The 12,088-nt window shown below is 35.7% G+C and overlaps 3 protein-coding genes across 3 annotated transcripts in view; 2 read left to right on the top strand and 1 right to left on the bottom strand.

Moving 5' to 3' along the window:
• Positions 1-237: 237 nt before the first annotated feature.
• On the top strand, positions 238-5,384 carry LOC146132045 (uncharacterized). Its single transcript, XM_083397193.1, has 6 exons — positions 238-357; positions 1,508-1,642; positions 2,109-2,253; positions 3,206-3,312; positions 4,005-4,196; positions 5,286-5,384. The coding sequence occupies exons 1-6, from the start codon at positions 241-243 to the stop codon at positions 5,382-5,384; spliced, it is 795 nt and encodes a 264-aa protein (XP_083253319.1). The 5' UTR covers positions 238-240.
• On the top strand, positions 5,381-9,941 carry LOC146132044 (uncharacterized). Its single transcript, XM_083397524.1, has 5 exons — positions 5,381-5,526; positions 5,735-5,869; positions 7,281-7,425; positions 8,320-8,426; positions 9,578-9,941. Exons 1-5 carry the CDS (start codon positions 5,410-5,412, stop codon positions 9,818-9,820), a joined length of 747 nt encoding a protein of 248 aa, XP_083253650.1. The 5' UTR covers positions 5,381-5,409; the 3' UTR covers positions 9,821-9,941.
• A 1,073-nt stretch (positions 9,942-11,014) lies between these two features.
• LOC146132043 (uncharacterized) overlaps positions 11,015-12,088 on the bottom strand; it is a 52,822-nt gene continuing 51,748 nt past the window's right edge. Inside the window, exon 55 of the mRNA XM_083397191.1 lies at positions 11,015-11,041. Coding sequence (XP_083253317.1) covers positions 11,015-11,041 — 27 coding nt within the window. The remainder of the gene's footprint in view (positions 11,042-12,088) is intronic.

Genomic DNA, 12,088 nt, shown 5'->3' with positions numbered 1-12,088 from the left:
CGTGCGCTCTACACCGGTCACACTTTAGTGGAAACAGGTCACGTGCCCTACACTGAGCAGCGCAGTGGGATAAAATTGTTATTTGCACTTGCAACATAACGAAACAATACTGTTGTATCTGAGGTGTCTTAGGTCGTGTGCAGCAGCTGGAAAGATACACTATATTTACATACAAGGTTGCTTTACAAGGGCTTTGAATAACGCAATTGTACAACAACGCCCAATTATTGCTGCTTTATCATGAAGCTTATTTCGGCGGGAATGTCAAAGACAGGGACCAAATCTGTAGCAAGGGCAATGAAAATACTCGGCTACGAGGTGCACGACACCATGGAGCATTTCGTCAACCACAGGCAGGTAAATATCATGAATAATACCTTGGTTTAAATGTGGATTGGTTAAGGTTTACCGGTTCTATTATAAACTAAAAACTTTCAGATTTGAAATGATAAAAACTGTATTTCTGCTGTTAACCGCCGATTGCGTTAAACGCGATTCGGCTGATCAATTGCCTGCGCTTTATAGGTGTTCGCGGCGAGACATAGCGTAAGATTTCCAGTTACAAGCAAACAAAGTGATCGACCAGTAAACCGTTGTGTACACACGGATAACACATCACGCAAAAAGCGACAGGCGCCGTGGTAAATAAATATGTTACAAATTTGATAAGCCGATATACAATCAGACGTACGGCACATTCCGTAACCCACATCCACAATGTTTTAAAGTTAAGTTTTAGGAGAATTTCATAGACTTAACTCTTAGCAGGGGTGAAAGTAATAATGGTTTTATCAAAACGCAGAACAATTTTATGACGTCACAAAGTTACGTCATACCTGGACATCAAAAACAAGTTACCTTAAGGAAACCTACAGTGTTCGTTCGATGTCGTGCAAAAATAGGAAACTGAAATCTTAGTTCAGTGGTTCTCAACCGGGGTGCCGCGGCCCTCTAGGGTGCCGAGAGATATTTCAAATTCTTTAGGATTCCATTTTTTGCTTTATTGGTAAGCTTCTTATACAATTTGTTGTGTGCGATAAAAAGGCCAAAAATAAACAGGTTTTTAACCTTGTTGCACATTTAATGTGCTGCTTCAATCTCGTTTATTTCAACGTTACAGTTAAGCACTCAGCAAAAATGCGAGCAAGGGTGCCGCGAAATATTTATAATGTCTGTAGGATGCCGCAAGGCAAAAAAAGGTTGAAAACCACTGTCTTAGTTTGTATGCATTAAATGTGATGCCGGGCTAGCCTGGTGAAAAGGTACACGGTTTGTAATAAAAATAATTTTACACGATAATCGGAAAGACGGCACAATACAGTTACGAATCACTGCCTACACAACGCACTACAATACGTTACGCTAAATATTTAGGAATTTATTAAAAAAATTGTAGTTGATATAACCAAACGAGCGAGATTAAATCCAATTTTGGCGGTTGGAAATAAGTTAAAACATTTTGTAATCGACCCTTCCAACAATTACCTAATTGTGTCCTACAAAATAGGTTTGGTACGACTTTCTAGACGACAAAGCAAGTATTGAAGACATCAGGAGGTCCTATGAAGGAGTGGACGTAGTGACTGATATGCCAGTGTATTATTTTTGGCAGCAACTGCACCAGGCCTTTCCTGAGTCCAAGGTACCTCTATAGGTACGAGCTTTATTAATTTTGTTTTTCGCGAATCTGGATATAGATGCTAGGGGAGACAAAACTAAAAGAGTTTAAGAAGCACTGATTTAGACTAAAAATAAAAAAAAACTTGTTGAATCAAAATCATAGCGCAGAAGTTCACAAATGGGAGTAAATTTCCACTTGGAGGAAATTATGAAGTTTTAAGGGTGAATTAATATTATTTTAAGAAATGGTAATTTTTATGTAAATCGTTTTAACATCAGTGTAAATGCATTTGAAAAAGATGGCGTAATATCGTGACGATTTAAAACACAATTCCATATTCAAATCGATAAACACATTGGTTAATCCCACATAAACCCGAATTGAATACATACCCCAGAGTAATAACAATGCGCTTTTCCAAAGATAATTGCGGGCGTCAACAGCAACCCCAAGTTTGTATGATTGGTAAGATTTTCTATATTTAAAGATTCTCTTGACGACTCGAGATGAGGAGAGTTGGGCAAAAAGTGCGGCCAACCAATACAAGATGATTGCGACCAACACAACCTTGATATGGCTCATGATCCTTTCTCCAACTGGATGGCAATACTTTTACTTTTTAAAGAGATTTTGTAAGGGCAAGAGTTGAAGTATTGTTTTACTGCCACATCAGCTCAACTATTCAATGAAGGATGAACACACATATATACACATAGTTTGAACACACATATTGTGATCTAGCCCTTCTGAAGCTGCTTTTTGACCAACGATTACGGCTCACCCATTAGTACACCGAAAGCCATAGCAGACTCACCAAATCTGTAATCTGTGATTGAATAATGATATGTTACTGTGGATCCTCTTCAATGTGAACTTGCTTCTACTAATTGAATATTGATATGGTACTGTAGATCCCATTCAGTGTAACGTTGCTTGTGCTAACAGAATGTAGCAAGCTTTGGCGTGTGGTTATTTCTCGACTCGCCCCCCTCTGAGCCTGTGTAGCTCAGTTGGTAGAACGACGGTCCCGGTATGACCGGAGGAGTTCAAAACTCACTACAGGCTAGTTGTTTTTTTCTCTCCTACCTTGTTTGCATCATTGGTGGACAGATTCGGTGAGTCTGCGATAGCTTTCGGTGGACTAGCAGCTTGCGTACTGTTATGTTTAGACTTTTTACAAACTAGGGGTCGCAAAACGAGTTTTGAGGGATGCAAATGGCCCGTTTTTCATTTCGTAATGAAAATATCAACACAATAATTCTATAAAGAATTCCAAGCAACTGAGTCGCACATCAATTTATAAATTGTTTGTATAATCCGGCAATAAAATATGTTCTGTTGAGTTCTTTTAAATTTTAACAAAGTTTTAAATTTAAAAAATTAAAATACAATAAAATACAAAAATGTAAAATAATCGCAGATTTAAAATATTGGAAGTCCCTGATGGCTTATGAACAATTCAACAAAAAACCCATTATTGTTCAATTGTGACAGTTTAATTTTAAGTTGGCCAACGTTTTTTTAATTTAATGTTGAAAAAGGGTAAAGCTATTGCAAATTTTTATAAACAAACTACTTTTATAGTTAGCCTTGGATTCGGCTACGGACCAGCGTTACCGTTTACAAGCTGGACGGAAAGGAAAAATATGAGACTTCTTTCTTTCAGACGACACAACGCGCATGTGCTAACGGTAATTGCATTTCTGAAAAAAACGTATAATTGATCTTATATTGTGGCTAAATACGCCGCACAATTGACTGTTATTCGATTTAGTATTTTATCCAGCAATTTAGGTGTTTCAAAATTTGTGTGTACAATCCAGTATGTACGTAGAACTTTCGTAGTGAAACCAGTTAAAAAAATGCTATATGTATGATTCAAACAACAGACTTTAATTAATAAAACATATAGATCAAGGTTTATTGTGCTAACTAGAGTAACGCCTTTATACATTTTTTCATACAAGCCACAAACGTATATATTTGATCTTTAAATATTTTTCGTGTAACTCCATACCTTAAAACCAAACAAGTTTAAACGGTATACTTCGAAAGCTCGCTTACTGATATATTTGACACCATCTTTCTATATTTTACTACCACAAATGTAAGGTCATTTTACATTGGTAGATGCCTGGCTTTAAATATATGTTAAATGCTTAAGATTCGAGCGAAGACAATTTACTAGTGTTCAGCGTAAAATAAGGCTAGGGGCCTTGTCAGAGTTTTTGTGAGTCACAGTGCCCCAAGTTGCTTATTTTCAGGGTTTTTCTGTCAGCTGTCTTTAATGGTTCCAAATTCCATGTGTAGTGTGTAAGAAATAAATAGCAACTATCTGGTTGAAAGCATTTTGGTCGCCCAACTTGTTGAATCATTTTTCCAGAACGCACCCAAAGGAAAGTTACTGGTGTACAACGTAAAGGAAGGCTGGGGACCCTTGTGCAAATTTATGGGGGTCGAGGTGCCCAAAGTTACATTTCCCCACCAGAATGTAGGCGGAAAGCTGTTCGAAGAACGAATCAAGTTTGATCCAACGATGCAACGAATGAAGCGGGAAGCGCGAATTACCGTCGTTGTATTTTTTCTTTTGCTTGCAGTCGCCTTATATTATGTGATTTTTATGTGATCTGTTTTAAGGCGAGCTCTCAGCTATATTATACTATTCTATTTGACAACACCAACTGCGTTTTATGAATCTAAAAAAGTTGCAATTGCAATACGGAAAATATCAATAGACTTTAGTAATCCAGTCCCAATGTTTAAAAAACATGTAAACAGGGGCGTTTATTTAGTTCAGTAGCGTACCAAAATTTTAGTTTTTTAGCATGAGATACGGGGGCTAGAATAGGTGTATAAATACAATATTAACTTTTTTGAACTAAACACCCTTAACAAATAAACCAAAATAATTAACTTGAAAAAAGTATAACATGGTGCAAACTATTTAAACTTAAAACGGCTAATAAAAAGCTTTACCCAACAGCGGATAATAAATAGTAGGGTTTTCTAATTATTCCGTCAGGTGCCCCAATGAACAGGACTAACATTGTAATCTTTGTCCTAACCTAGATTCAACAAAAGACACATTATGCAGAATATTGTTTTATACCTCTTAAGAAAGGAGATATTTAGACTTCTGATTTCTTAAAAAGTGTTAAAATATCTGTGCAGCTTTATGTCTCAAATATTTAAATAGGTTTAATTTGATGACTTTTTATTTTATTCTAAAAAAAAGGAAAACTGTATAAAAAACCCACTGGTTTATCGTTAAAACAGCACTATCGTTAGTGCTGCTGTGAAGTCTATGATAAATTGTAATCCAATCATATTGTGGTAGTGTCAACAGTATTACCCGTTTGTCCGTAATATTGGTCGCCGGAATCGGCCTTGCTAAGGTAAACCTAAGTTGCCCAACGTACCTCGATTACTGCGCAGGTCAGCTAAACCTAATACCTAACCTGAGTAAACATGTTAAACGAATTAGGCCTTAACCTTGCGTGTGCCGCGTGTAATGCTAGTAGCAAGAAAAAATAAAGGGTATAACAACGATTTTAAAATACAGCACGAATTCTACCAACAATTATAACCAATGTTTCGGTGTATTTTGGCAGTAAAACAAACAAAGCGTAGAAAAAAATGGTTATTTGTTCTACTTGTTTTACAGCTCTACACGCACCAGTTGCTGCAATCCAAATTCCTACGCATCGCTGATTTCAGTTCCGCTCGCAACCAGCAAGCTTACTGTATTCGACTTTTGTTTTAGACTGTTAAGTCATTAACGTTTAGTCATGAAGTTGATTGTGGCTGGAATGTCCAAGACTGGGACAAAGTCGATCGCCAAAGCAATGAAGATTCTTGGTTACGACGTGCACGACACCATGGAACACTTTAGATACCACAGACAGGTTAGTTTGAAAGGTTTTGACTTTTGAGGAAAAAGTTCAACATGATCGGGTGACAGCTTACACAGCCTTTACGGTGTATACTTTGTTTCAATAGCAAAGTCTGTTCTATAATCAACAATAACCATTGTACATTGAAACCTTTTCAAGCTTCAGTTTTAGATGTTCATTGTTCTAACTTAATTACCAACGTATACAAATCGCGTTTTAGTTGTGGTACGACTTTTTGGACGACAAAGCCGGCATCGAAGATGTGAGAAAGTCGTACGAAGGAGTGGACGTCGCCACAGATATGCCGTCACACTACTTTTGGGAACAGCTTCATCAAGCCTACCCAGAAGCCAAGGTGAGGTTCAAGCCAGTGGTTCTCAACCGGGGTGCCATTTCTAATGACCAAAGGGGCCGATAGATATTTCAGAATCTTTAATAATTTGATTTTTACTCAACTCTTACAACTTTTTGTTTAAGATTAGAGTGGAATAAATCCAACTAAAACTTCCTACGTTGTGCAGAGTTGAGGTGTGTTGTTACAATTTCGTTTAGGTTTATTTTGACATTCTAGTGATTTTCCTACGGAAAAATCTTGTAGGGTAGCTGCAATCTATTCACTATTTCTGAGAATTGTCGCAAGCCATAAAAGGTTTAGATATAGAACCTCTGTTTTAAGCTGTAACGTTCACTAATTTAACGTTTCGAAGAACTTCGTGCCACAGCAAAAGACGCGTAACGCGTCACAGAAAAAAGGCACTAGTTGTACGCTTCGCTGCACACCGTAGACCTGTGGTTCTTGAACTGTGTGTCGCGACATCTAGTGCGCCTATAATCTCTAAAACAGTCGGCGGCAAAACTTTTTCGAATTTGATTTTGGAAAATACCCAATTCGTATCACAAATAGCAATGACCAGAAAACTGAACTTAACGTATAGCAAACGTAATATTAACTACATCGTTTGTGACGTAACAATGCATGATAATTTAAGGTGTGGCATGCCTGTGATTCGACTACTGTTCATAAATGTTACAAAACTATTAGGAGTAAAATATTTATAATTTTTTTCGGGGGCATGGCCTCCCTGGCTACGCCTGTGCCTTAATTTGCTCCATATACAGGCATTTCAGAACCTTATTCGGGATTTGGTGTTTTTAATTCCGACATTTTGTCGAAAAATATTTAATATGTGCAACATCTTTTAGGTTTTACCAAATATTTCAAGACACCACTTTTTCTTCCTGACAAAATTCAATCGATCGGTTTTTGTTGTAACGCAGTTTATTGACATTTGTTTGTCATTTTTTCACTGCTCACATTCAATATGTTCGACCTCGCAAACTGAGATAGGCCCTACATTTTCGCGAAAAAACAAAAAGTCTACTTATCTGCATAATTTCTGACTAAAAAGCTCCCAGGAAATTCCCTATTAAATATATTGCATTTTGTCATGCCGCTTTATAAGCATACCCGTACTTAAAATCCTTTTCCTAATCGCGGCCCAAAGCCAAAGTTCTCGAAGGGACAAAAAATGTTAAGTGACACTACAGATTTTAAACGTTTTAATACAACTACTGTTAATCATGGGCAGATCTAGGATTTTATTTTTTGCTAATAATAACACAGGTCCTGTATTATCTTCAATGCGTTGGTTTGGTGTAAAATTTAAGTCTATTCGGTGTCATTTATGATCACGACGCAAAGGTGTCATAAATATCCACGAAAAACGTTGAAACATTGACCTTTTTTGTGTTTATTGTCATTCCAGATCCTATTTTCAACTCGAGAGGACAAGAGTTGGGTTAAGAGCGCTGCCAACCAATACAAAGTGATAGAAAACGACTGGTACCTGCTTTCGCTCATGGTCCTTTCTCCGACGGGGTGGCAGTTCTTCCACTTTCTTAAATTCTTTAGTGAGTTGCAAAGTATTTTTTGTTTAAATAATACTATTCAGCCTCGTGATTCTAAAAGTAAGGTACACGAACCATCGTGAGTCTGTAAAATAGTTTCAGTGAGTGTGGTCGTTAAAAAACTAAGTTGACTTTATCCCTAGCAAAGGCGCCGATATAATCAAGCTTTTTATTTGCTTTGTATTTTTTTTAAATCTTTTAACCTGAATATTCTTTATGTTGGAATAGTAAAAACGTTGAAAGTGTTCCGCCTTGAAAATAATTAAAAAAAAAATTATAAACAACTAATTTAACCAAATAGTGGATTAAGGACAGGGTTAAAAAAACTAACCATCATTGGATTTCTAAACCACATGTTTGGATAAGTTCGGCTGCAATTAACAGTATATTAACAATCGCGTGATTAAACAAGCATTTGCCCCAACTCGTTAATTCTTTTTGCAATGCATAAGATAATCTTTCTTTTGAACAAGTTTAACGCATTAATGACTGAAATTACTAAATCAGGTGTTCTTAAACTTTGTTTACCACGGATCCATAACTTTCGTTTTGCTTCACGTGGATCACGGTAGTCAAGGAATTTTAAAAATGACGTCATAAATTGACGTAACAATCAAATAGACTTCAGATATAAGCTGATTAGTCACAATACAAAGAGATTTTCAGAAAACGCTGATGATTTAGGTAAAAATGGAGTCTAAATATATTCGGTGCTAAAACGTTTTATTTTTAATTAAACTCTTTTTGATATTTTTTAATATTATTTCTTAAAAATACACTGATGTTCCAATTTGGCGGTCATGGACCCCTTAAAATTAGTTCACGGACCCCCAAGGGGTCCATGGACGCCAGTTTAAGAACCCCTGTACTAAATGAATGAATTACTTTTTTAAAAAGTGACCATGGTCTACGGCAGCGGGCCAATCCTCCCGTTCACAAGCTGGAGAGCCAGAGGAAACGTTCACCGACAGAACTTCAGGAGGCACAACGCACACGTCTTGATGGTAAGGTATTCTGTGCTAAACATAGATAAACGTTCGCTTTACAATACCAAACCAAAAAGTAAGGACAGCCGTTGTCAAAGTTTTTCGGCTTGCAGCGAACAAATTCTGGCCAAATTCTCTTTAAAAGCATTTTATTCCGCAAATTTTATTGACTATATGTATATATATAATTTATATAATTTATCTATGTATATATTCATTAGTTAGGGTAGACTATATTCATGACTATATACTATTCCCAGTTTAAAATAGGTTATTTTGCTAAACTACAAAAAGTTGGCGGCGAGCCTATAAATCTCTCGAGACCTTTCGAAGACAAAATTTGAAATCAATTTAATTGGGTCGTCTGTTATTATTGCGTTTATACTGTAAAAGTTATCTGTCAAAAATTGACAGTAGCTGCAACGAAAGTATCAAGTAAGGATTTAATATTTTGAATTCGCCCGCTAATTGCTTCATACCAGTCTCTCGACTCAACTTGGTATGCAAAAAACAGTTTGTATCGTAATTGAATGTTGACCACTATTTACTTGTCCTCCATTTGATGCCCGACTGATTTGACCACAATAATAACAAAACTACAGCATTTGAGTCTTCTTAGTCTTGGTATTCCTTGCCTGTCAGCTGTCAGTAACGGTTACAAACACAATGGCTGTGTAGAAGTGTTGTAAACAAGTCATTTTTAAACGACTTGAGTCCCAGTCGAGTCATTTGTAAAATAACTTAAGTCAAATTAGTTTTGACAAATAACAAGTCAAGTCCCAGTCCAAGTCATCAGTTGCCGAAGTCAAGTCATAACTTGAGCAAGTCAATTTCAAGTCACGTACTTGTCATAAAAAAGAAACGTTACACAATTGGAATTGTTTTAGTCGTTCGATTAAAAACAATAACTAACTAAAAAAATAGAACAACGCAATATATAGCAAGCAAATTATTTTAAGTGCAAAAATTAGGATAAAAAGCTCAATTTTATAACAAAAATGGGTAAGGAATACACTTTATTTTAACCCAAGTCATTTTGCCCAAAAGACTTAAGTCAAGTCAAGTCATTAACTTGAGTCATTAAATCACTGCTGTGTAGTGTGTAAGAAGTAAATAACAACTACATGAAAGCAATTTGATCGACCAACTTGTTGAATTTATTTCCCCAGAACGCGCCCAAAGACAAGTTACTGGTGTACAACGTGAAGCAAGGCTGGGGGCCCTTGTGCGAGTTTATGGGAGTCGAGGTGCCCCAAGTGCCATTTCCCCATCAGAACGTAGGCGGAAACCTGTTCGAAGAACGACTCAAGTCGGATCCAACTATGCAACGCATGAAGCGGGAAGCCCGTATTACCGTCTCTGTGCTATTTATATCACTTGCTGCCGCCTTCTCTTACGCAATTTTGCTGTGAACAGTAATCTGTCTAATCGCTCGCAAATTTTCATTGTCTGTAGATCATTAAATATGTTTTATAAATTAAGTTAAAAATACAAAAAGATGCTTTACATATTTCCGTAAATATTCTGCAGATATCAAACTTATACTCAACTAACATAAGATGCCTTCCGAAAGGTCAAACTAATCAGGTTTAGTGCAAGCAAGGCCAGAAGAGAAAACCAAGCTTGCTGTGGGGTTCGAACTCGCGACCTATACAAGCTCAGCAGAGCACGTCGAATGCCTTTCCTAAGGTATCTTGTGTACTATATATAGGTGCCCTTGACGTTGAGCAGTACGACTCCAGAAGGGCTTGATTACAGAATACACATTATGTATTTCAGTTGTACAACCAACTAATTAGTACCGATTCTCAAGGGCATAGAATAGCCTTTTATATTAACAATACTCAGTCGGTCAGGGTTGTTAGTTTTTTTTTACTTCGCTCTTTTTAAGATATGTAAAAAAAATAAGATATGCCTATTACAGTGTATTTCCTCCTTAAAAATATAGTGTATTTCATACTTAAACATATAGGTTTAATTTGGACCCTTAAAGAATCTTTATTAACTGTGCTTAAGCATAATTTGTTTCACTTTGTAGCACAAAAGTATTTTATTTACCTTTAAAAAGTTTGCATACATACGGAAAATTTCGTCAATAATTTTTTTTATTCCGCCTAAATGCTGTACGTCTGAATTTTGGACACTGAGCATATAAAAACATAACATTTTTCTTTGGCAACTCGCTACATTCGCCTAAATATTGTTGACAGGATCTGAAATAAGAAGTCTCTTTCTTTCTTTAGATTTGAAATTTGAAAATAAACTTCCCGTTATATTCATAGTTTTTGTAACAACTTGTTTTGTAACAACTTGTTACAACGACTTAAATGTGATTTATTTTAACTTTTGTCTGTACTCTCGTTATAGCCTCTACTTATTTTGTTAGCTGAATGAAATATTTAAAAGATGCATGGAAAAGACAATTTTTTATTTAATCACAAATTCTGTCACTTTTACAATTGCACTTTAGTCGATAAATTGCACAAAACACTGCGATAAAAAATAACAAATAAGATACAGTTATGTCAATGTCTCAATTGATCAGTAATATGCGTCTATTCACAGGTTTTTCAAGTTAATTGCGCAGAAATATAATGGAAATTTTTCTACGCCACAGGATGGAACTGACCGTCCTGCAAAAGAAAAATAATGTTTAGCTAATTTAAACTTCACAAGTACTACTTTATCAAACAATAGTGTGTCCTGTACATTGTGCACGGATCTGTAATAATAGCTTTATTAGCGTGATAATAATGAATCTGAAAGCCAAAAAAGGCCAAGTAAATCGATGATGATACAAGCACGTATCACACCATTATTATTAAGATTATGTCGATTTACTTGACCATTTTGGTTTTGAGATTCATAACCATTATCAAGATAGTTTGTCAGGATTAACAAAAGAACGTTTAGTATTGTTTCACGCATTTCTCTTGTATATGCACGTAATAATCTGTTACCGACTTTGGTCGGTTGAAAGTGTTTTCTTTTGGTTTTGCCAAAAAAGAATATAAGAATTATTTTAGCGAAATATGGTGATATGGCAACGTAAGTCTAGCAAAACGGCTTGTTTAAAGCACACATACATATTGGAAATATTCTCAGATAATAATTAATACCGAAATTATGGGTTCGTTAATAGTTTGCCTATAAAGCATGAGCCTCGAATTCAAATAACCGACATGAGAAAAAAATCGAGAAACTTTGTTGCTTGAGTTGGTGTTATGGCTAAAACAACGGGGTATCATACATATATTTTCAATAAAAAAGCTAAGAAACTCTCGTCCGTTTTTATATAAATGCCAAAGGTTCAGATTATCTCTTTATGCCCGCGAATAATTGCCTTAGAAAGCTAAAACACGATTCTTATTATAATAGTTTAATGACGAAAATGATAAAGCAATTTAAATGTAAAAATAAAATTAGCTGAATATCAATAGAAGTACTAAAGCCTTTATAAAGATCTTCAATGTTATTTTTACACTGATGATGGCATGAGATATTGCCGAAACGTTTGTAACAACGAAATGTCGATTTAGTAAATAATGGCTTCAGTATTTTGATTGAAATTGCTTCCAAAGTTTATCAACTGAATATGTTTGTACTAAACTACAACTCAAAAAATATTTGTTGAATTTGGATAATACATTTAAAAACGTCCAACAATTCATGTAGCTATT

Source organism: Ascidiella aspersa, chromosome 9 (assembly GCF_963924565.1).
Source record: "Ascidiella aspersa chromosome 9, kaAscAspe10.2, whole genome shotgun sequence".
NCBI lineage: Eukaryota > Metazoa > Chordata > Ascidiacea > Phlebobranchia > Ascidiidae > Ascidiella > Ascidiella aspersa.
Note: the sequence above shows the minus strand (reverse complement) of the source record. Positions and strands in the feature narration are given on the sequence as shown.

Bases quoted from the DNA above. Each gene is read 5' to 3' on its own strand.
- LOC146132044 (XM_083397524.1), top strand. From the start codon at position 5,410: ATGAAGTTGATTGTGGCTGGAATGTCCAAGACTGGGACAAAGTCGATC. The intron at 5,527-5,734 runs GTTAGTTTGAAA...ATCGCGTTTTAG, and splicing joins ACTTTAGATACCACAGACAG to TTGTGGTACGACTTTTTGGA. The intron at 5,870-7,280 runs GTGAGGTTCAAG...TTGTCATTCCAG, and splicing joins AAGCCTACCCAGAAGCCAAG to ATCCTATTTTCAACTCGAGA.
- LOC146132045 (XM_083397193.1), top strand. From the start codon at position 241: ATGAAGCTTATTTCGGCGGGAATGTCAAAGACAGGGACCAAATCTGTA. The intron at 358-1,507 runs GTAAATATCATG...CCTACAAAATAG, and splicing joins ATTTCGTCAACCACAGGCAG to GTTTGGTACGACTTTCTAGA. The intron at 2,254-3,205 runs GTAAGGGCAAGA...CTACTTTTATAG, and splicing joins TTACTTTTTAAAGAGATTTT to TTAGCCTTGGATTCGGCTAC.